The 22,813-nt window shown below is 39.9% G+C and overlaps 1 protein-coding gene across 1 annotated transcript in view; it reads left to right on the top strand.

Annotated features, from left to right (window-relative positions):
* Positions 1–15,249, top strand: part of LOC133647782 (DNA helicase MCM9-like) — a 48,648-nt gene extending 33,399 nt beyond the window's left edge. The window contains exons 11-15 of the mRNA XM_062043474.1: positions 5,651–5,853; positions 6,290–6,493; positions 7,241–7,323; positions 9,252–9,397; positions 13,036–15,249. Of these exons, the coding sequence (XP_061899458.1) occupies positions 5,651–5,853; positions 6,290–6,493; positions 7,241–7,323; positions 9,252–9,397; positions 13,036–14,590 (2,191 nt within the window). The 3' untranslated portion in view covers positions 14,591–15,249. The remainder of the gene's footprint in view (positions 1–5,650; positions 5,854–6,289; positions 6,494–7,240; positions 7,324–9,251; positions 9,398–13,035) is intronic.
* The last annotated feature ends 7,564 nt before the right edge of the window (positions 15,250–22,813 follow it).

The raw sequence follows: 22,813 nt of genomic DNA on the forward strand, positions 1-22,813 counted from the left end.
ATTTCATAATTCCACAGTATTCTGGACATCTGTGTTCGTGAATCTGTTGCAATCATGTTCATTGCATTATGGAGAAGGAAGCTGAGCAAGCAAAGAAGAAAGTTGTCGGTGCGAAATGGACGTATTTTTCGAACGTAGTCAGCAACAACAGTACACAGCCGGCGCTTCTTTGTTTACATTCCCGAAAGATGCAGTCAAGATGGAAGAACTCGGATAACAGAGACTCTAACCAGGAGGACTTTTGACTTCGATACACAGACGCCTGTAGAGAACTGGGACAACACAGACTCTTACCAGGATTACTTTGATTTGGATGACAAAGACGCAGACGTGCTACTGTGAGTATGCAGCTTTGGCTTCTAAACATTTGATCGCTTGACCGTATGTGCGCAACTTTTTTTTGCGTATGTACGTAACTTTTTTTTAAATATATAAGCTTTATGAACCTTGGGTTAGGTGAACGGTCTTTTGGGCTGAGTGATTGTGTGTGTTGATCAGGTGTTTGAATTGTATTGGCGTGTTCTATGGAGCTAGAACCTTTATTTAACCAGATAAGAAAACCCATTGAGATCAAGATCTCTTTCACAAGGGTGACCTGGCCAAGAGGTCAACAGCACATGTCACAGAGCAGTTTCAAAATAAATACATTAAGATATACATTTTAAAATACATAAGAGAACTGTAAAACAACAGAGATTTACATCTTTAAAAACACAGGCACTGTGCAAACGTCTCTCGCTGTTTGTCCCTCAGGACAGAACGGAAGGCTTCAAATGGAAGTAGTTCTGTAAGTTTCAGTTTCGTCTGCAATTCATTCCATGCCATAGGGGCAGCAATGCCAAAAGCTCTTTTGCCAAATTCAGTCCGTACATGAGGAACAGTTAAAACATACAAATTGTTAGAACGTAATGCGTAAGAGCTGCTTTTTCTTTGTAACAGAGTACACAAGTATGGAGGTATTAAACCTAAAAGAGCCTTATAAATTAAAGTCAGCCAATGTGTGTATCTGCGTGCACTCAATGAAGATAAGTCTGACTTCATATACAGTTGACAATGGTGGGTGAGACTACGACAGCCAGTAACAAATCTTAGAGCTGAATGAAAAACAGTGTCCAAGGACTGGAGGCATTTAGATGAAGCACTAAAATAAAGCACGTCTCCATAATCAATTACAGGCAAGATAGTTGCTGTCACCAATTTCTTTCTGACTTTAAGAGAGAAGCAGTTTTTATTTCTAAAAAAGAAACCAAGCTTTACCCTAAGCTTAGAGACCAAGTTGTTAATATGGGCTTTAAATGAAAGCTCCTGATCAAGAGTAAAACCCAAGTACTTGTAATTTAAGACCTGCTCTATAGGGTTTCCATTTGATGTTACAATATTTGGAATATTTTCCAGTAGCACCCTTGAATGAGAGAAAACCATTACCTTGCTTTTATCTGTATTTAAAACCAATTTAAGATCAAATAAGCGAGCCTGGATGACATCAAAAGCAGCTTGTAAAAACTCAAAAGCCTGAGTGATGGAGGTTGAACAGCAATAAATAATGGTGTCGTCTGCATAAAAATGGTACATTGCATTTGACAAATTATTACAAAGATTATTTATGTAGATAGAAAATAAAATGGGCCCCAGCACTGAGCCTTGTGGAACGCCCTTGGTAATGTCCAGTAATGAAGAGGTGGTCCCAGCCACCTGTACACATTGTGTTCTGCTGGAGAGATAGTCTGTGAACCTAGGAGCTAGCATAGGAGCTAGGTGCTAGCATAACAAACACACAGGTGTTTTTATGCAGGATTAATTTGTGGCATATTAAATATAAGCCTGGTTGTGTTGTGGCTAATAGAGTATACATATGTCTTGTGTTTATTTACTGTTGTAGTCATTCCCAGCTGAATATCAGGTACCGTGAGTATGCAGCCTTGGCTGCTAAACATTTGATAGCTTGACCGTATGTGCGCGTCACGTACGTAACTTTTAAAAAATATATAAGCTTTATGAACCTTGGGTTAGGTGAACGGTCTTTTGGGCTGAGTGATTGTGTGTGTTGATCAGGTGTTTGAATTGTATTGGCGTGTTCTATGGAGCTAGGAGCTAGCAGAGGAGCTAGGAGCTAGCGTAACAAACACGCAGGTGTTTTAATGCAGGATTAATTTGTGGCATATTAAGTATAAGCCTGGTTGTGTTGTGGCTAATAGAGTATATATATGTCTTGTGTTTATTTACTGTTGTAGTCATTCCCAGCTGAATATCAGGTCACCCCCGGCTCTCACAGCATCTTCCCTATCTGAATAGCTTCAACTCCCCACTAGTCCTTCACTTGCACTTTACTCATCCACAAATCTTTCATCCTCGCTCAAATTAATGGGGAAATTGTCGCTTTCTCGGTCCGAATCTCTCTCACTTCATGCGGCCATCATTGTAAACAATAGGGAACTTTGCGTATATGTTCAACTGACTACGTCACGCTACTTCCGGTAGGGGCAAGCCTTTTTTTTATCAGATACCAAAAGTTGCAATCTTTATCGTCGTTGTTCTATACTAAATCCTTTCAGCAAAAATATGGCAATATCGCGAAATGATCAAGTATGACACATAGAATAGATCTGCTATCCCCGTTTAAATAAAAAAAAATCATTTCAGTAGGCCTTTAATTATGAAGAGCTGCCCAATGATTCTTGAACCTGTGCCTCAAAATCCCCATTAGCAGTAATATGTCAGCGTCAGTGGGAAGTCCAGTCTTTGGATATAAAATTTACATTTTTATAAGGCTGCAACTGTCAAGAGACCCTTGTTTGCTGAGGCAGGCAGCAAAGGGAATCTTTGAAACTTAAAGGCTCGTCTAGGTTTTTGACAAATGTGATTCCTAAACCAAGGTCAGCTTTTCATGTTGGACGTGAGGAATGTGCAAACTTCTGCAAAGTACTGGTAGGCATGGACTTTACTACTGTGGATGGTGGTATTCAGGTCCATCAGCACAACTATATTAACAATCTGAAACCAACTATACAGTCGTGGTCAAAAGTTTACATACACTTGTAAAGAACATAATGTCATGGCTGTCTTGAGTTTCCAATAATTTCTACAACTCTTATTTTTTTGTGATAGAGTGATTGGAGCACATACTTGTTGGTCACAAAAAAAATTCATGAAGTTTGGTTGTTTTATGAATTTATTATGGGTCCACTGAAAATGTGACCAAATCTGCAAGGTCAAAAGTATACATACAGCAATGTTATTATTTGGTTACATGTGCCTTGGCAAGTTTCATTTGCAGAAGGCGCTTTTGGTAGCCATCCCCAAGCTTCTGGCAAGCTTCTGGTAGAATTTTGGACAAAAGATAAGACCTTCTGGAGGAAAGTTCTGTGGTCAGATGAAACAAAAATTGAGCTGTTGGGCCACAATACTCAGGCCTTTAATCCCAGGGACACCAAGCCTACTGTCAAGCATGGTGGTGGTAGTATTATGCTCTGGGCCTGTTTTGCTGCCAATGGAACTGGTGCTTTACAGAGAGTAAAGGGGACAATGAAAAAGGAGGATTACCTCCAAATTCTTCAGGACAACCTAAAATCATCAGCCCAGAGGTTCGGTCTTGGGCGCAGTTGGGTGTTCCAACAGGACAATGACCCCAAACACACGTCAAAAGTGGTAATGGAATGGCTAAAGCAGGCTAGAATCAAGGATTTAAAATGGCCTTCCCAAAGTCCTGACTTAAACGTGTGGACAATGCTGAAGAAACAAGTCTGTCAGAAAATTTTGTCAAGAGGAGTGGTCAAAAATTCAACCAGAAACTTGCCAGAAGCTTGTGGATGGCTACCAAAAGCGCCTTATTGCAGTGAAACTTCCCAAGGGACATGTAACCAAATATTAACATTGCTGTATGTATACTTTTGACCCAGCAGATTTGGTCACATTTTCAGTAGACACATAATAAATTCATAAAAGAGCCAAACTTCATGAATTTTTTTTTTGACAAGTATGTGCTCCAATCATTTTATCACATAAAAATAAATTGTAGAAATTATTGGAAACTCAAGACAGCCATGACATTATGTTCTTTACAAGTGTATGTAAACTTTTGACCACGACTGTAGATGCAGGAGCGATTCCTATCTGAATGAGGCTGGAAAGGAGCAGCTAAGATCAAAAATAGGGCAGAGCCAATGCTTAGCCAAGCAGACTAGGCATGATGTAGTTAGACACTTACATTCTGGCTTCCAGCTTAAAGAAGTCAACAATGTAATCTGTCAATTTCAGTATTTAGGAAACAACGACATACTCAACCTTGTTGTGAACCTTCCTGATGGAGGCACACAGGAGGGACCTTTATCGCTCTTGTGGGAGAAAGAGGGAAATGTTCTCCTCTATGTTGGCAGTCCAAGAAAATCAGACGTATAGTTAGGTGTACTGGTACTCTTTTTTTTGAGAAACCTTTGCCATGTCAGATGATATTAACGTTGTTTTTTTCTTGAGCTCACGGAAATGTTACACTTGATGCTCATCGACTGTACTATGTTACTCACAATCATTCTCTGTTTGATCACCAAAATCGACAAAGAAGGTCATAGAGAAAATACTTTGATTAGAAATTATGTTTAAGAGCTAGTGCCTACAGAGTCATTAGCTCTGGTGTGCACTAACAGTTTGGAATCATAAAAGTCCTTAACTTTACCAGACAAGTCACTACAATGATTAGGAATAAAAACCTTTTTTAATTAACTTAACCTTTTTGGTTTTCAACCATTGCTTGTCCATTGCTATCTTTGGACTCATTTTGAGCAAGCAAAACTAAAAAAATGCTGTAAAAAAGCTAAATAACTTAAAAAAAACAACAAAAAAAACAAACAGTAGCAATTAACATAGTAGCTAACGACAGCACTGCTCTGCTGGTGGAGATCGATAAACCCGCCCACAATGAATGGGCTACAGGCACATAATGGGTGGATGAAATGTTTGTACATGGAGACAAGGTTCGTACATTCCTCCATCCATCCATTTTCTCCCGGAGGGGGACTCAAGCCTATCCCAGCTGCATTTGGGCGGAAGGCGGGGTACACCCTGGACAAGTCGTCGCCTCATCACAGGGCCAACACAGATAGACAGACAACATTCACACTCACATTCACACACTAGGGCCAATTTAGTGTTGCCAATCAACTTATCCACAGGTGCATGTTTTTGGAGATGGGAGGAAGCCGGAGTACCCAGAGAGAACTCACAAAGCAAATTCATATTTGGTCTGTGGTTCGTAAATCGTAAAGTTTGTTTAATGAGGTGTCCGTAAATCGAGGTTCCACTGTAGTAGGACTGAATAGAAGAGTCAGGTCAACGTCATGAAACCATGAGGAATAATCTGCCATCTTCCTGGTGTGGATACAGGGTTTATGAATCTTTATGAACAAACTCCGTCCACCTGCCTCTTTGCTCCGCCCTCCATCCACTAGATAAAACCGGATGCAAAACAAAGTATAAACAGGAAAAACAACAATAAAAGCATGACTCATGCAGAGTGTGACATATGTAAATCGCATAGATAGTCATTACATAGATTTGATGCTTTTACTGTCCATGCAAACATGACTCAACACTTACGTTGTTACTGAAAAGCTGTGATGTCATGAAGTTCATGTTTGAAATGTTTTTTGTTCCATAGTATGGTGTGTAAGCTGAACACTCGTACCACTATTCTGGCAGCGACCAACCCCAAGGGCCAGTACGATCCCAATCAACCACTGTCAGTCAACGTAGCACTAGCCAGCCCTTTGCTGAGTCGTTTTGACCTGGTTCTGGTTCTGCTCGACACAAGAAACGCTGAGTGGGACCGCATAATCTCCTCTTTCGTTCTAGAGAACAGAGGTAGGAAGAAGAATACTTTTTGTATTCATATTTATTGAAATTATCGGAAAATAAGACATGTTTAGTTCATTGAAGATATGAAAATAAATTGTTTGTATATTATAATATTGTGGTTGTTGTCGATGAGGAAGAAATGTGCTTTATTGTGTGAATGATTTTTTTTCTTCTTCTTTATTTTCAACCGATTTAGAGCATTCCAACATCAAAACATTCAAACCTTCCAAATTGTATTTTATTTTCTTGATTTCATACTGCATGAATACAATTTTTACTGGTAGTCCTTATCCATTAATAGCAACACATAATACATTTAGACAAATATTATCATATAGTATTAATATTTACAGGAGTAGGATGGATGCATCTTAACCTAATTTTAAACCCCATTTTTTATGATGACGAAATTGGGCAAATATCATCTTCTTTTTTCCTGAAGGACTGCCGTCTGAGAGCAGTGTCCTGTGGCCCATTGAAAAAATGAGGGCCTATTTTTGTGTGATAAGGCGCTTGCAGCCGCAGGTTTCTACAGAGGCCAACTGCATCTTATCAAGGTACTACCAGCTGCAGAGGCAGAGTGAAGGCCGCAACGCTGCTCGCACAACAATACGCATGCTGGAGAGTCTGAGCAGACTGGCCGAAGGTGAGTCATTTTGCAATCTGGTTGCAACTACAAAAGTATTCGAAAAGGGCAAACCTCGGCCAGACTTTACCAATCCAATAGTAAAGAATACTTAAAAAATATCCTGAATATAATGAAACATTTTAAATATATATTATAATAACTGTATAATATATGCATTTTTGCCTGTGTGTCCAGAGGACACCTTGTAATTTGTTTAATAATATTTACTCCACAAATGACACAATGAGGTGTCATTGTGTCATTATACAATGAATCAACACCAGTAGTTAATCCATAGGATTAACTACTGGTGTTAATTACAAAATTAAATGTGGTATATAAATAATATTGGAAGTACAAGTATATAGTATATTATTGGTACATATGTTTAACCAACAGGGATATTTCATAACTGTTTGTCTATGTCTTTACTGTGTATATATTTGAATAGTGTTTATGTTGTGTACAAGGTGTCTTCATAATTTGTTGTGTAAAGGAAATCTCATATTTCTATGAAGCTCATCTTGTATTTGAGATTGTTTATAGGGTTAGGCAAAATAAGTGCTCAACTTTAGCCTAAACCTTCCGGTCTGTAATATTGTCAGTTTATGAATGTAAAACTGTTTGTTTATTTTGTTGACCACTGACCGAAGAAATAATAAACTAACTAAATGTTGTGTAAACTAAGGGGGTTTATTAGCCGACACACACTGTACACAAAGTGGTGAACAACTTTCAGTACTGATTAATTCCATTTCCATTCAGCTCATGCCAGGCTCATGTTTCGAGAGACTGTGACTATAGAGGACGCTGTCATGGCCGTCTCTGTTATGGAGTCTTCCATGCAGGTATGAAGAATGACACAGTTTCTTTCCGTAAAACTTGCATTTTTCCAAGGTGTTTGGATATTGTGACTTATTTAGACTATACAATAACCTTCACTCATATGCAAAATATAATGGTGTGCAATTTAAAAGCAATTAATATGATCATGATAAATAAAATATTAAAACCGTAAAGAAGTCTTTATGGTAGATGAAGCCTCCTACAATCCATCAATCGTCTTCCGCTTATCCGAGGTCGGGTCGCGGGGGCAGCAGCCTAAGCAGTGAAGCCCAGACTTCCCTCTCCCCAGCTACTTCATCCAGCTCCTCCCGGGGGATCCGAAGCGTTGCCAGGCCAGCCGTAAGACATAGTCTCCCCAAAGTGTCCTGGGTCTTCACCGTGGCCTCCTACCGGTCGAACATGCCCTAAACACCTCCCAGGGGAGGTGACCAGATGCCCGAACCACCTCATCTGGCTTCTCTCAATGTGGAGGAGCTGCGGCTTTAGTTTGCGCTCCTCCCGAATGACAGATCTTCTCACCCTATCTCTAAGGGAGAGCCCCGCCAACCGACAGAGGAAACTAATATCAGCCACTTGTACCCGTGATCTTGTCCTTTCAGTCAGGTCATAACCCAAAGCTCATGACCATAGGTGAGGATGAGAACGTAGGTTGACCGGTAAATTGAGAGCTTTGCCTTCCGGCTCAGCTCCTTCTTCACCACGACGGATCGATGCAATAATAATAATAATAATAATAATAACTGGGATTTATATAGCGCTTTTCTAAGTACCCAAAGTCGCTTTACATGTTAAAAACCCATCATTCATTCACACCTGGTGGTGGTAAGCTACTTTCGTAGCCACAGCTGCCATGGGGTAGACTGACGGAAGCGTGGCTGCCAATTTGCGCCTATGGCCCCTCCGACCACCACCTATCATTCATTCAACATTCATTCACCAGTGTGAGCGGCACCGGGGGCAAGGGTTAAGTGTCCTGCCCAAGGACACAACGGCATGGTAAGAGGCGGGGAGCGAACCTGCAACTCTCAGGTTTCTGACACGGGCGCTCTACCCACTACGCCATGCCGCCCCGCAATGTCCGCATCACTGAAGACGCCGCACGGATCAGCATGCCGATCTCACGATTCACTCTTCCCTAAGTCGTGAACAAGACTCCGACGTACTTGAACTCCTTTATTTGGGGCAAAATCTCCTCCCCAACCCAAAGATGGCACACCACCCTTTTCCGGGCGAGAACCATGGACTCAGACTTGGAGGTGCTGATTCTCATCCCAGTCGCTTCACACTCGGCTGCAAACCGATCCAGTGAGAGCTGAAGATCCTGGCCAGATGAAGCCATCAGCACCACATCATTTGCAAAAAGCAGAGACCTAATCCTGCAGCCACCAAACCGGACCCCCTCAACACCCTGACTGCGTCTACAGATTATGTCCATAAAAGTTATGAACAGAATTGGTGACAAAGGGCAGCCCTGGCGGAGTTCAACCCTCACTGAAAACGGATCCGACTTGCTGCCGGCAATGTGGACCAAGCTCTGACATCGATCATACAGGGAGCGGACTGCCACAATCAGACGGTCCGTTACCCCATACTCTCTGAGCACTCTCCACAAGATCTCACGAGGGACACGGTCGAAGGCCTTCTCTAAGTCCACAAAGCACTGGTTGGGCAAACTCCCATGCACCCTCAAGAACCCTGCTGAGAGTATAGAGCTTGTCCACAGTTCCACGACCAGAACAAAAAATGCACAGCCTCCCACAATGCAGTGATCTTAAAATCAGCAGTCAGCAGTCGCGCTGCCATGACATTTTTAATTGCTTACATTATTCACAATATTTTCTCAGTCAACTTGCGATTAATTACGGGGGTAGTGTCCAGAGTGCAGCCATTAGCATTCAGACAGGTCCTAAAACGTTTTTTGCTCTCTTAGGGTGGTGGCCTGCTAGGAAGCGTAAACGCAATACTCACCTCGTTCCCCGATGACCCTGGTAAACAGTACCAGACACAGTGCCAGGTACTCCTGGAAGCAATGAACCTGACACATCTGCTTCATAAGGAGATGGACAGAGTGACCAGGTATGTATTTTTTTTTTTAAACTTACGTTACAATTTTACAGTTTGCTTGAAGCCATCCACTCAGCTGAGAACCAATCTCTATCATCAGTCATATTTGTGATGCGAACACTGTACCTTTATCAACACATGTAATACCTTCTAAAATATTAAATATCGTTGTAATTGTCAGTATAGCATGAGTCACAATCCACACACTGTATCAAACATGGCCTCGCCTAGTTCCCTAAATATGTTAGTATAGTTATAAGACTTCCCATATCCCTGTTCTTCAATATAGTGACATTAGATTGATTAGCTGTACAATGAGGTGTATGTTATCTTTAAAATCACAGTATACGTACACGGAGCCTAGGAAACATCATGTGTTGTTAGATATGGTTTAGAAATACAAGATATTGTTGCACATACTTAATCAGTGGCCTAGTGGTTAGAGTGTCTGCCCTGAGATCGGTAGGTTGTGAGTTCAAACCCCGGCCGAGTCATACCAAAGACTATAAAAATGAGACCCATTACCTCCATGCTTGGCACTCAGCATCAAGGGTTCAGGCATGTGATTTTTCCGTCTAAAGTCGGAATTCCGTCTTTTTTGATCTCGGGGAAAAAAAACCCAAAATCTCCCATTTTTCCGTTTTTTTCCGACCCTAAATCAAGATTCGAGACGTAGTTTATATTACGCCGTAGTTGATTGGTCGATATGTTCCTTGTGACCAATCAGGACATCTGTTATGAATGATGACGTTAATAACGTCATCATTCATAATGGTTATTACCGCCATTGTCCATATGTAAACAATGTCGGTTCTCGAGAGAAAGGACACTTTACGAGTAAAAAAAATTGATAAACATGTCAAAAATAAGTTTCGATAGGACTGGATGGAAAGGGAAATCACTGATACTGTTGGGAAGAAGAAAGTTACGACTTTGTTCGGTGATTTTATTCGAAAAATCGATCGTCCCGGAAAGGTTTTGTGCACGTGGTGTCATGATAATATTGACTATGGATCACGAGGTTTCAAGGCTTTGGAAGTACATGCGAAACGCCAAAAACATATGAAACAACTTGAAGCAAGGAAAACGAACTTTTCACTAGCTGGTACTTTTGGATGTCAACCGAAAGTGAGCAAACCTTACGGACTTCATCCTTTGTTTACATCGACAACTGCCGTTGACATCGAGAGGAAAGATCCACCCACTTCAGTTGCAGACAGGGTTGTTAATAATGAGGTAAGCTAAAAAACATTTGCTTGCGAAATACGCATGTTTGTTTTAAATATTAACCAATTATTGCTTAGCGAAATATAAATGGGTTTTTCTAAAAATAAAAAGCCACGTGAAAATATATTATAAAATTACAGAAATTCAAAGAGTCGCATTATTGATTCCAGTTAACAATTTATTTTAAATAAATTTGCATATAATACTATTTTGTAATATTACGTTCTTATGTAGTCTGTTGAAACTATTGTCAGTGGTGTAACAATCTTGAAGGTAAATATTTTCACACTTGTTTCATGTAATATGTCAGTGTCCTCACATTATTATTATTTCCTATTTTCAAATATGAGTAAACAATACTAAACATGTTTAATTATTTTGATAAATGTATATCCTATTTTGGTGAAAATAATTAAATTTCCGGGGGTCCCCCAGACCCCCGGAAATTTTTTCAGTCTTTTTCATTGTGGTCCAATCACATGCCTGAGGGTTGGAATTGGGGCTTAAATCACCAAAAAGGATTCCCGGGCGTGGCCCCCGCTGCTGCCCACTGCTCCCCTCACCTCCCAGGGGGTGATCAAGGGTGATGGGTCAAATTCAGAGAATAATTTCGCCACACCTAGTGTGTGTGTGACAATCATTGGTACTTTAACTTTTAACATGTCGTACCAAATTCTGACCAAAAAACTGTGTTTTACCAATCCACACACAAGCACTGAAGCCAATAAAAAAAAGTTATCTGATTACGGATTACTCAAAGTTCGATTCCACAGTTACAGTACACCATCATCTACCAACATCACACATACAATACCTGATGCCTTCCAGAAGCAGCTGCTTATGCTCCCTCGTCAAAAATGTCAAAAGCCCTCACTGCAGCGCTGTCATATTTTATTGCCAAACTTTCAAATAGTTGAGTGGTGTTCTCTGATATGTGTAAGACTAGAAATCTTATACAGTATATCGACACTATTTTTGTATACTTGTAAAAAGTGCAGTTACATTACATCCTATGGCCATCATGTGGCATTTTGCACATTGTCACATTTATTGTTATTTATTTATTATTTAGTTTCTGCCATGTGTGTTTATAATGCTTATGTTGCTTTCATATGCACATTTAATTTCTATTTGAAATACATGAAACAGTTATTTACCATAATGTTTCTTCTACAAAGTACATCATTTTGAATAATATTTTTTAAAAATAAATCTTAGTTGAAATATTTCAATATTAGTACTTTTTTGAAAATTTTAAGCACATTTAAAAATATTGTGATAATAATGATAACGGTGATAATTTTGGTCACAATAACCGTGAAAATAAATTTTCATACCGTGACATCCCTACATGTACCACTAGTTTAGAGGCGTGTAGACATCATGCTTAATGGTAAGTCTGCTCGCCGCTTTAAATGTGACTTCTCCTCTTCCTAAACATGTGATTTGGTTCCGTGCATACCGTCACTTCACGAGACACAACATGAAAGTAATTATACATTTTTTCTTATGAAAATGATAGTGCAGGGACTTTGATGAGTAATTTTAATCTGAAGATAGTACATGTTAGAAAAACATGGTGATATTAGAGTCCACGTTACCGGCATCACTGCTGGTAAACCACCAGTGGAAGCTTCCTGTAAATTTGGCCTTTGTCATCAATATTTTTCTATTAACAAGACGTGACCTTTTCAAAAGGTAGTTCACCTGCAATTTTTACTGTCCAAATGTTACACTAAATTGAACGGAGACGAGTCAAACACTTGTGCCAAGCGGAAAACGGCTACTAGAGCGAACGCCTGTTTCCCTTTAGACTGCCTACAAGCTTATTGATTGGCTCTGTGGCGCGACCTTTTCTGGCAAACGTGTCACAATGCCGCACCGCAATGATTGACAGATCATAGCAGCTGACCAATCAGGATGCAGGTGGAGAGAAGAGCTGGCCTCCTAACAGCAATATGAATCACAAGCAAGTAAAAAAAATCAAACCGAGGAAGCCTTTTGCTCCACTTAAGGGTGTTGTTGATGTAAATCTGTGGCATAAACACCCCAGTTTTTAACGCTAAGAGAATCAAAACACTTATTACACCTTTTATTTTCTCTCATTCCCTGTTGGCATATTGGCTTAAGTTCCAGCCTTTTGTTACACAGGAGAACAGTTTGATCCTTAGCAAGGACATACGACGTGAACATCAAATTAAGTCATTGGATCTTGAAAAACGAATAAGTAATTTATTTTGCTCTGGTACTTTTATTTTGAACATCAAATACAAATCCCCCCTCACCCCAGTACTCAAGTCACATCTGAAATCCAAATAACACTAGTTCACCGTACCATACCAAACACGTTCCGATTAATCCGAGTGTGAATAGGCCTTAAGAGTTGAGCCCAAATAAAAAAGTGTAATTTTTTTGTTCACCAGGCTGAGGAGCAACATCACAGGAGCTTCCAGCTCAGAGCAACCAGCTGACCAGCAGCAACTTGGACAAACAAGCTCAATCTGCAAAACACAAGCTGACATCCCAAAGGACAGGAAGGCGGCCACTGAGCTAGAGACCAGCTTGGATTGGTTTCATTCCATTACGCCATCTCTATCTGAACATCCAACGTCAACTCCAATGTCCTCAGCAACTCCAGTAGACGTCAGTCCAAAACCAATTTCCAGCTTGTCAAGTCATGTCAGCTCATCAGTGAAAGCCATTTTGAATTCTGCTGAGACCGCTACCTTTGAGGATCGGGGATCGGTTAAAGATGATAACCACAAAGCTCAAGAGAGTCTCAAAGAATTGGACAGAAAATGCACCAAGCCTTCAGGTAGCGTGACTCAAAAAGTCCGTAAAAATCTGAGAGACAGACGAGTGAAGGAGCTGCAGCGTCAACAGCAGCCATTTGAGCAAGGACAAAGTGTGGTGTCTGTGAACAGTGCAAGTTTAGATGGAACAGACAACACTTGCTTAAATCAAAGTAAACAGGACTATGGTGGCCGTAGTCTATTAGAGGTTGGTGTTGGAGGGTGTCACAGAGCAACTAAAAAGCTTAGCAACGTGTCACAGGAAAAAATGACCGCTACAGTTGAAACTAATCAGAATATTCATGCAAAGTTTTCAGGTTTTACATTCAAACCAAGAAAGATGAGACCCTTAGTCCACAATGCTGGCCTTAACGTACATGCAGAGATGCAACAGGAATTCAACCAAGAGGCAGGCAAGGCTGGCAGAAACATGGCTAGCGGGAAACGGATCGACGGAAGAGCAGACGGTGAAAACAATGACAATGAGAAAATTAATCAAATGCAACAAATGCACCTGAGGAGTCTGGAAGACGGAAGCCAGGTGAGCTGCGTCATCAGTGAAGCAGCTTTCTGTTTGCCATCACAGAAGGTGGATCAGGAAAAACAAGATCAAGTCCATGGCAAAACAAAGCAGGGAGAGGACACAAGGACCGTGTGTCTCAATGGTGATGGGACTAAAGACTGCTTAACACCTTTAAAACCACCTACTTGCAAACCAAGAGTTAACCCATCAACCCTTGCTAGACTCTCAAGATTCTCTTTCACTGTGGAAACCAAAACTGACACGAACAGGAATCACCAAACTGAACTGGAAACAAGTCCATTCAAAAGAGACGGCGTGGATGTTTCGAGAACGACTACTCAAGGCCAGCTCAGTCCTATGAGAAAGAGGAAGAGAGATGTAGTGAGCAGCGAGATAACCGCGACTTCATCTTCCCTGGTCTCACATGATCTGGATCATGGACCAGGAACGAGTGACGGACCAATCCTTAACTGTAGTCCAGTTCTGACGGAACCTGCTCAAGCTGCAGTCAGTTTGATTGAAATTGCCAAAGACTTAGAAACCAAAAAGAAGAGAAAGTGTTTTGAACTGGGTTGTCCGACAAAAGATGTTTCTCTGTTTGGCTCAGGTGAGTTCAGTGATGATGTTCTTGACACTGACTGGGACAAAGAGATCACAAAGTAAGCTCACGTGTGACACTTCTTCACTTCGTTTTGGACAAAATTTGTCAACAAAAACGATCAATTGTTGTATACAAATTAACTTTTTAATTGAACTTTAGATTGTGATATTCATCTGTTGAATTTTGGTATTTAAAGGGGTCTTATTACACAAAATAAACTTTCCATAGCACCTTCTTTTAGTGCATTTGGGATCCCCATTAGTGTCAAAAATGTGAATTTTTCCTTGTTTTAAACAAGCCGTTTCAGACCTCTGTGCAATTCCGCCATTTTTATATTTTCCCTAGTCGTAACGAAAATGGTAAATGAAAATATGTGCACAGGTGCGGCGCACCGCTCTGTTATTGTTTGTAGTAACCAGCACAGGTCACTTCAAACAATAACTACAATAACACGAAGTGCCAGTTCTATGAATAACTACATTCCTCCACAAAAAAGATAACAGATGTGATACATTTTTATTTTACCAAAAAGAAAACTGGTTTTGTTTAATAAAATTCTACCCAAACATTTAATAAAGTCAAATGCAAATAAGGCAACAAGAGAAGTATCCGACACTTCTCTTTTCTAAAGTAAATCTGTACAGCAGATATGATTATCTACATTAAAAATATGATTTGCCTGAGTGGCTAACCAGGAGAAATTAACCAAAAAATATACATACCGGTATTTTAAAAAAAAATAAAAAAATTTTTTTTTAGATTTTTATGAATCGATAATGAATTGTTACAAATAAGAATCGCGATTAATTCGAAAACCTTTTTTTTTTGTTTTTTTACAACCCTTATATAGTGTGTGTATGTATGTATGTATGAGTATGTATATATATATATATATATATATATATATATATATATATATATATATATATATATATATATATATGTGTGTGTGTGTGTGTGTGTGTGTGTGTGTGTGTGTGTGTGTGTGTGTGTGTGTGTGTGTGTGTATGTATGTTTATACATATATATGTATGTTTATATACATACACACATAATGTGTATGCATATTTTGCTTGTATGTGTATATACATATACTGTGTATATATATATATATGCATGTTTATATATATATATATAGATACACATACTGTGTATGCATATATATATATTTATAGAAGTGAATACTTATATATATATATATGTATGTATATGCTGTATGTATATATATATATATATATATATATGTATATATATATATATATACATACAGCATATACATACATATATACATATATAAGTATTGACTTCTATAAATATATATATATGCATGTTTTTATATATATATACACATACTGTGTATGCATATATATATATTTATAGAAGTGAATACTTATATATATATATATATATATATATATATATATATATATATATATATATATATATATATATATATATATATATATATATATATATATATATATATATATATATATATATATATATCTCAAGAAGTTCACGTTTGAAGTTCACAACTGATACTATTAATTGGTTCTGTGGCGGCTCTCTTAATTCAAAACACCTATATCTCAAATTCCCATTGAAATTAAATCAAATCAATTGAATTTGTGCTAGCCCCCCAAAACAGCACACTTTTTTCATATACATTTTAGATAAACACATTACAATGACTAACAACTATAGTATTTTTGTGAAGGAATGTAATAATAATGTACAGTATTTACTAGGGCTGTGAATCTTTGTGCACCACATTATTATTATTTTTTGACACCCTTAGTATTTACCCTCTACGTTATCTCATTCTATCTGCTTTTCTGTCAAACACACCATGAGTAGCATTTCCATATGTTCATGGTCCATTGTTTTAACTTAAACATATGTTTATGTGTGCTATGGCTATGAGGGTTGTCTACCCCCCCGCCCCCTTGGCCTCAGTCTGGACCCCCTCTCCAGGGACCCAGGCTTAGACTGAATTTTTTTTTTCTCAACCCCCCGAGCGTTTACCTGTTTCTCACCTTTTTTGTAAATTGGCAGACTCGTCAGCGATCCTGTTCTGTCTCCCTGTAATGTTTGTCTGCTCTTGAATGGGATTGTGCATGAAAATCTTAATTTCCCCTCGGGGATTAATAAAGTACTTCTGATTCTGATTCTGATGCAAACTTTTAAATTACACAATTGACAAAAGCCATAATAGTATTAAATGCATCAATCTAGCCATCATTCCTAACTCGTCAACTATATTATATAATTATATTTCTTGTGGTCATTTTCAACAGTTGAGTGATTATGTCTAAAACTTTATTTGGTAAGAAAATCTGATTGGTTGAAATAAAGGAAATCCAATTCATTTTTTGGAGTAAAAGTTTTGAAGACATGGTCACTAGATGGAGACCTTGGTCCACTGAAATCCTGACTTGCTGCATGTTCCAATCTGACAACAGTCTCATGACACAGCTTATTTTCTATCATATTACTACCTCACTGCTGATTTTTTATTATCTGTAATACATGTCTATCCTCTCAGCCAACACACCTATTTATCTAGAGTACTGGACTCTACCACATCCATGGTTCACTTCCATTTCAGTGCAGGTAGCTAAAACAAACCAACAAGTTGAAACGGTCATAAAGTACACAACACAGTATTACAGTATTTCACTTCTATGCCAGTGCAGGTAGCTGAAAACAAACCAGGTAGTATTGGTGATAAAGTACACAACACAGTATGTAAAGTACTCACTTCTATGCCAGTGCAGATATCTGAAAACCAACCAACATGTTATGTATTGGTCATACAGTACACAATGTGTACAGTATGCCTTGAAGGCTTATGTTCAAACATTATGTGGTTCATTTTGTGTTACGCCCGAATGCAGCTGAGATAGGCTCCAGTGACCCCCCGCCACCCCGAAAGGGACAAGCGGTAGAAAATGGATGGATGGATGGATAATAATATATTGTTGATGACATAGTTTGACATGAGTCCAGTGTATTATCTGCAGTAGAAGAGGTGTTCTGGTTGTCAATGCAATATTTACATACACAGAATCAAAGCTGAGTAGATACAAGTGTGACAGTTTAATTTTTGAAATATGGACGGACGTGAATTTGAGCGGAAACATTGGGTAATCACTTCGGAGCGATGTTGACAAGTGCTGCTAATTGGATTGGAGCGTATTATTACATCAAAAGACGTCATACACGCCTTTTAAAATGGCAATAATTAGGACTTTGTTCAACACTACAGCAGTATTCGGAGGTAGACTAATGTGACACAATCTAATACATCGTATTGTGCAACACTAATGTACCTCATCTACAATCCTTTTCGAATGATCAGAATAAAATAACTTCGGATGTCCGGTCAAACAGCAGCTGGGAGGACACCGGCAGTCTGATGGCGTTATGAAGTGTGAAGTGATCAGCCAGGTTTTCCAAACCATCCTAATTTTAAAAGATCAATATTTTGTGGGAAAATAAGTTTTTAATCCCCTGCTGACAACAGTTTTTATGGTAGATTTATTGTACCAGAGAGACAGAATGTAATTGTGGAGGTCTTGCTCCTCCGGGTTCTTCAGACCACCAAGGAGGGACATGACAGCCTCGTTCATCGTTGTGAACAATGATTTTTTTTTCAATATAGAGTTCTTCATGCGCTTGTGTGTCAGTCCTCGCTCTATCTCGTGCTCGTGCTCGTTCTCCCTCCTCCCCTTCTCCTTCCCAGCTGCTGCCTTTAACAGAGCGACAGGTGATTAGATAAACGCGCCCAGGCGGGCCATCTACGCACCTGTCGCTGATCTCGAAGTCGCTGCAGGTCCGGAGGCCAACCCCCCCCCCACACTCATATAGAAAAAACATCTTCTCACCCCTGTGGGGTGGTATCTGTGTCATCCTCAAGCTCGGGTCCTCTACCAGAGGTCTGGGAGTTTGAGGGTTATGCGCAGTATCTTGGCTGTTCCTAGGACTGCGCTCTTCTGGACTGAGGATTCATATGTTGTTCCTGGGTTCTGTTGGAGCCACTCTCCCAGTTTGGGGGTTATTGCTCCGAGTGCCCCCACTACTACGGGGACCACGCTAGCCTTGACCTTCCACATCCGTTCCAGTTGCTCTTTCAACCTTTACTTCTCAAGTTTCTCGTGTTCCTTCTTCCTGATGTTGGCGTCAGCTGAGATTGCCACATCTATCACCACCACCCTTTTCTGCTCTTTGTCCACCACCACTATGTCTGGTTGGTTAGCCAGAAGCTGTTTGTCAGTCTGGAGGCTGAAGTCCCACAGAACCCTGGCCCTGTTGTTCTCAGCCACCTTCTGTGGTATGGCCCATTGGAATTTGGGTACTTCTATTCCATACTGTTTGCAGATGTTCCTGTATACTATCCCAGTCACTTGGTTGTGCCTCTTCATGTACGCTGTTCCAGCTAGCATCTTACAGCCTGCTACTATGTGCTGGACTGTCTCAGGTGCTTCTTTGCACAGTGGGTCTGATCTACTCTGGTAGATCCTGGCCTATATGGCTCTTGTGCTTATGGCCTGCTCTTGTGCTGCCATGATTGGTGCCTCTGTGCTGTCTGCCAGTCCTGCATTTTCAAGCCACTGGTAGGATTTCTTGATATCAGCCACTTCTTCTATCTGACGGTGGTACATGCCATATATATATATATATGTATATATATACATATATATATATATATATATATATATATATATATATATATATATATATATATATATATATATATATATATATATATATATATATATATATATATATATATATATATATATACACACAGGTAAAAGCCAGTAAATTAGAATATTTTGAAAAACTTGATTTATTTCAGTAATTGCATTCAAAAGGTGTAACTTGTACATTATATTTATTCATTGCACACAGACTGATGCATTCAAATGTTTATTTCATTTAATTTTGATGATTTGAAGTGGCAACAAATGAAAATCCAAAATTCCGTGTGTCACAAAATTAGAATATTACTTAAGGCTAATACAAAAAAGGGATTTTTAGAAATGTTGGCCAACTGAAAAGTATGAAAATGAAAAATATGAGCATGTATAATACTCAATACTTGGTTGGAGCTCCTTTTGCCTCAATTACTGCGTTAATGTGACGTGGCATGGAGTCGATGAGTTTCTGGCACTGCTCAGGTGTTATGAGAGCCCAGGTTGCTCTGATAGTGGCCTTCAACTCTTCTGCGTTTTTGGGTCTGGCATTCTGCATCTTCCTTTTCACAATACCCCACAGATTTTCTATGGGGCTAAGGTCAGGGGAGTTGGCGGGCCAATTTAGAACAGAAATACCATGGTCCGTAAACCAGGCACGGGTAGATTTTGCGCTGTGTGCAGGCGCCAAGTCCTGTTGGAACTTGAAATCTCCATCTCCATAGAGCAGGTCAGCAGCAAGAAGCATGAAGTGCTCTAAAACTTGCTGGTAGACGGCTGCGTTGACCCTGGATCTCAGGAAACAGAGTGGACTGACACCAGCAGATGACATGGCACCCCAAACCATCACTGATGGTGGAAACTTTACACTAGACTTCAGGCAACGTGGATCCTGTGCCTCTCCTGTCTTCCTCCAGACTCTGGGACAAGTCTAGTGTAAAGTTTCCACCATCAGTGATGGTTTGGGGTGCCATGTCATCTGCTGGTGTCAGTCCACTCTGTTTCCTGAGATCCAGGGTCAACGCAGCCGTCTACCAGCAAGTTTTAGAGCACTTCATGCTTCCTGCTGCTGACCTGCTCTATGGAGATGGAGATTTCAAGTTCCAACAGGACTTGGCGCCTGCACACAGCGCAAAATCTACCCGTGCCTGGTTTACGGACCATGGTATTTCTGTTCTAAATTGGCCCGCCAACTCCCCTGACCTTAGCCCCATAGAAAATCTGTGGGGTATTGTCTTGTTTGTTTTGTCACTGTGAGATCAACGCTGACATTTATTGTTTATATATTCTTACTACTCCTACTACTAATATTTACAGTGAATCTGGAAAGTATTCACAGCGCTTCACTTTTTCCACATTTTATGTTACAGCCTTATTCCAATGGAATACATTCAATTTTGTCCTCAGAATTCTACAGACAATACCCCATATTGACAATGTAAAAAAATCAAATCTACATAAGTATTCACAGTCTTTGTTCGATACTTTGTTGATGTAATTTTGGCAGCAATTACAGCCTCATGTCTTTTTGAATAAAATGCCACAAGCTTGACACACCTATCTTTGAGCAGTGTCGCCCATTCCTCTTTGCAGCACCTCTTAAAGGCCTACTGAAATGAATTGTTTTTATTTAAACGGGGATAGCAGATCCATTCTATGTGTCATACTTGATCATTTCGCGATATTGCCATATTTTAGATTTAGTAGAGAACATCGACGATAAAGTTCGCAACTTTTGGTCGCTGATAAAAAAAGCCTTGCCTGTACCGGAAGTAGCGTGACGTCGCAGGTTGAAGGGCTCCTCACATTTCCCCATTGTTTACACCAGCAGCGAGAGCGATTCGGACCGAGAAAGCGACGATTACCCCATTGATTTGAGCGAGGATGAAAGATTCGTGGATGAGGAACGTGAGAGTGAAGGACTAGAGTGCAGTGCAGGATGTATCTTTTTTCGCTCTGACCGTAACTTAGGTACAGTACAAGGGTTCATTGGATTCCACACTTTCTCCTTTTTCTATTGTGGATCACAGATTTGTATTTTAAACCACCTCGGATACTATATCCTCTTGAAAATGAGAGTCGAGAACGCGAAATGGACATTCACAGTGACTTTTATCTCCACAACAATACATCGGTGAAGCACTTTAGCTACGGAGCTAACGTGATAGCATCGTGCTTAAATGCAGATAGAAACAAAAGAAATAAGCCCCTGACTGGAAGGATAGACAGAAGATCAACAATACTACTATCAGGAGACACCGAACCAAACACTGGACCTGTAACCACACGGTTAATGCTGTGCCGCCTGTCGAAGCCTAGCAATGCTGTTGCTAACGACGCCATTGAAGCTAACTTAGCTACGGTACCTCGTCAGAGCTATGCTAAAAACATTAGCGCTCCACCTACGCCAGCCCTCATCTGCTCATCAACACCCGTGCTCACCTGCGTTCCTGCGATTGACGGCGCGACGAAGGACTTCACCCGATCATCGATGCGGTCGGCGGCTAGCGTCGGCTAGCGTCGGATAGCGCGTCTGCTATCCAACTCAAAGTCCTCCTGGTTGTGTTGCTGCAGCCGTCCGCTAATACACCGATCCCACCTACAGCTTTCTTCTTTGCAGTCTTCGTTGTTCATTAAACAAATTGCAAAAGATTCACCAACACAGATGTCCAGAACACTGTGGAATTTTGCGATGAAAACAGAGCTGTTTGTATTGGGATACAATGTGTCCCAATACTTCCGCTTCAACCATTGACGTCACGCGCAAACGTCATCATACCTAGACGTTTTCAAGAGGAAGTTTCCCGTGAAATTTAAAATTGCACTTTATAAGTTTACCCTGGCATGTGTTGCAATGTTAAGATTTCATCATTGATATATAAACTAGCAGACTGCGTGGTCGGTAGTAGTGGGTTTCAGTAGGCCTTTAAGCTCCGTCAGGTTGGATGAGAAGCATTAGGGTTTTCATCTAGGATGTTGTCAGGTTTAAGCACCAAACTATCTATTAAACAGAACAAGAAGCAAGGAATCAGGCAGAGACAGAGATCAATTTAGCTCATGTGGAGAATGCATGGAGCTGCACACTCAGTTACAGTCTCATCCTACGCTCTGAGGAAAAGTCTCACACGCTCCTCTATTTATTCAGTTTGGGAGTTCCCTAGTTACATCGCTGAGGCTGCCTCTAAAGCAGGGGTGTCCAAACTTTTTCCACTGACTGCCGCACACGGAAAAATTCAAGCATGCGGGGGCCATTTTGATATTTTTAATTTTCAAACCATAACAAAATATATGGATTTTGTTTGTTTTTTACCTTTAGGGCTCCCGGGGACCATAAAGGGTCTAAGTCATTAAAATGTTAAAAACAAGTCAAATTATTATTTTTTTTATTTATATAACGCTTACAGTAAATCTGTACAGTATATCAACTTCAGGTTGATATAAAGTTTAAAAAACCCAAAAGGTTTTATGCCTTTTCTGTCAAAGACAACTTAGATTTCCCCCACTGCCCAAAACATTCAGAAAGCAATGTTTGATGTGAAGTAATAATGCAGGACACCATTGATTTTAATTCATTATTATTTTTGAGTA

This window comes from Entelurus aequoreus, linkage group LG04 (genome assembly GCF_033978785.1).
Source record: "Entelurus aequoreus isolate RoL-2023_Sb linkage group LG04, RoL_Eaeq_v1.1, whole genome shotgun sequence".
Lineage (NCBI taxonomy): Eukaryota > Metazoa > Chordata > Actinopteri > Syngnathiformes > Syngnathidae > Entelurus > Entelurus aequoreus.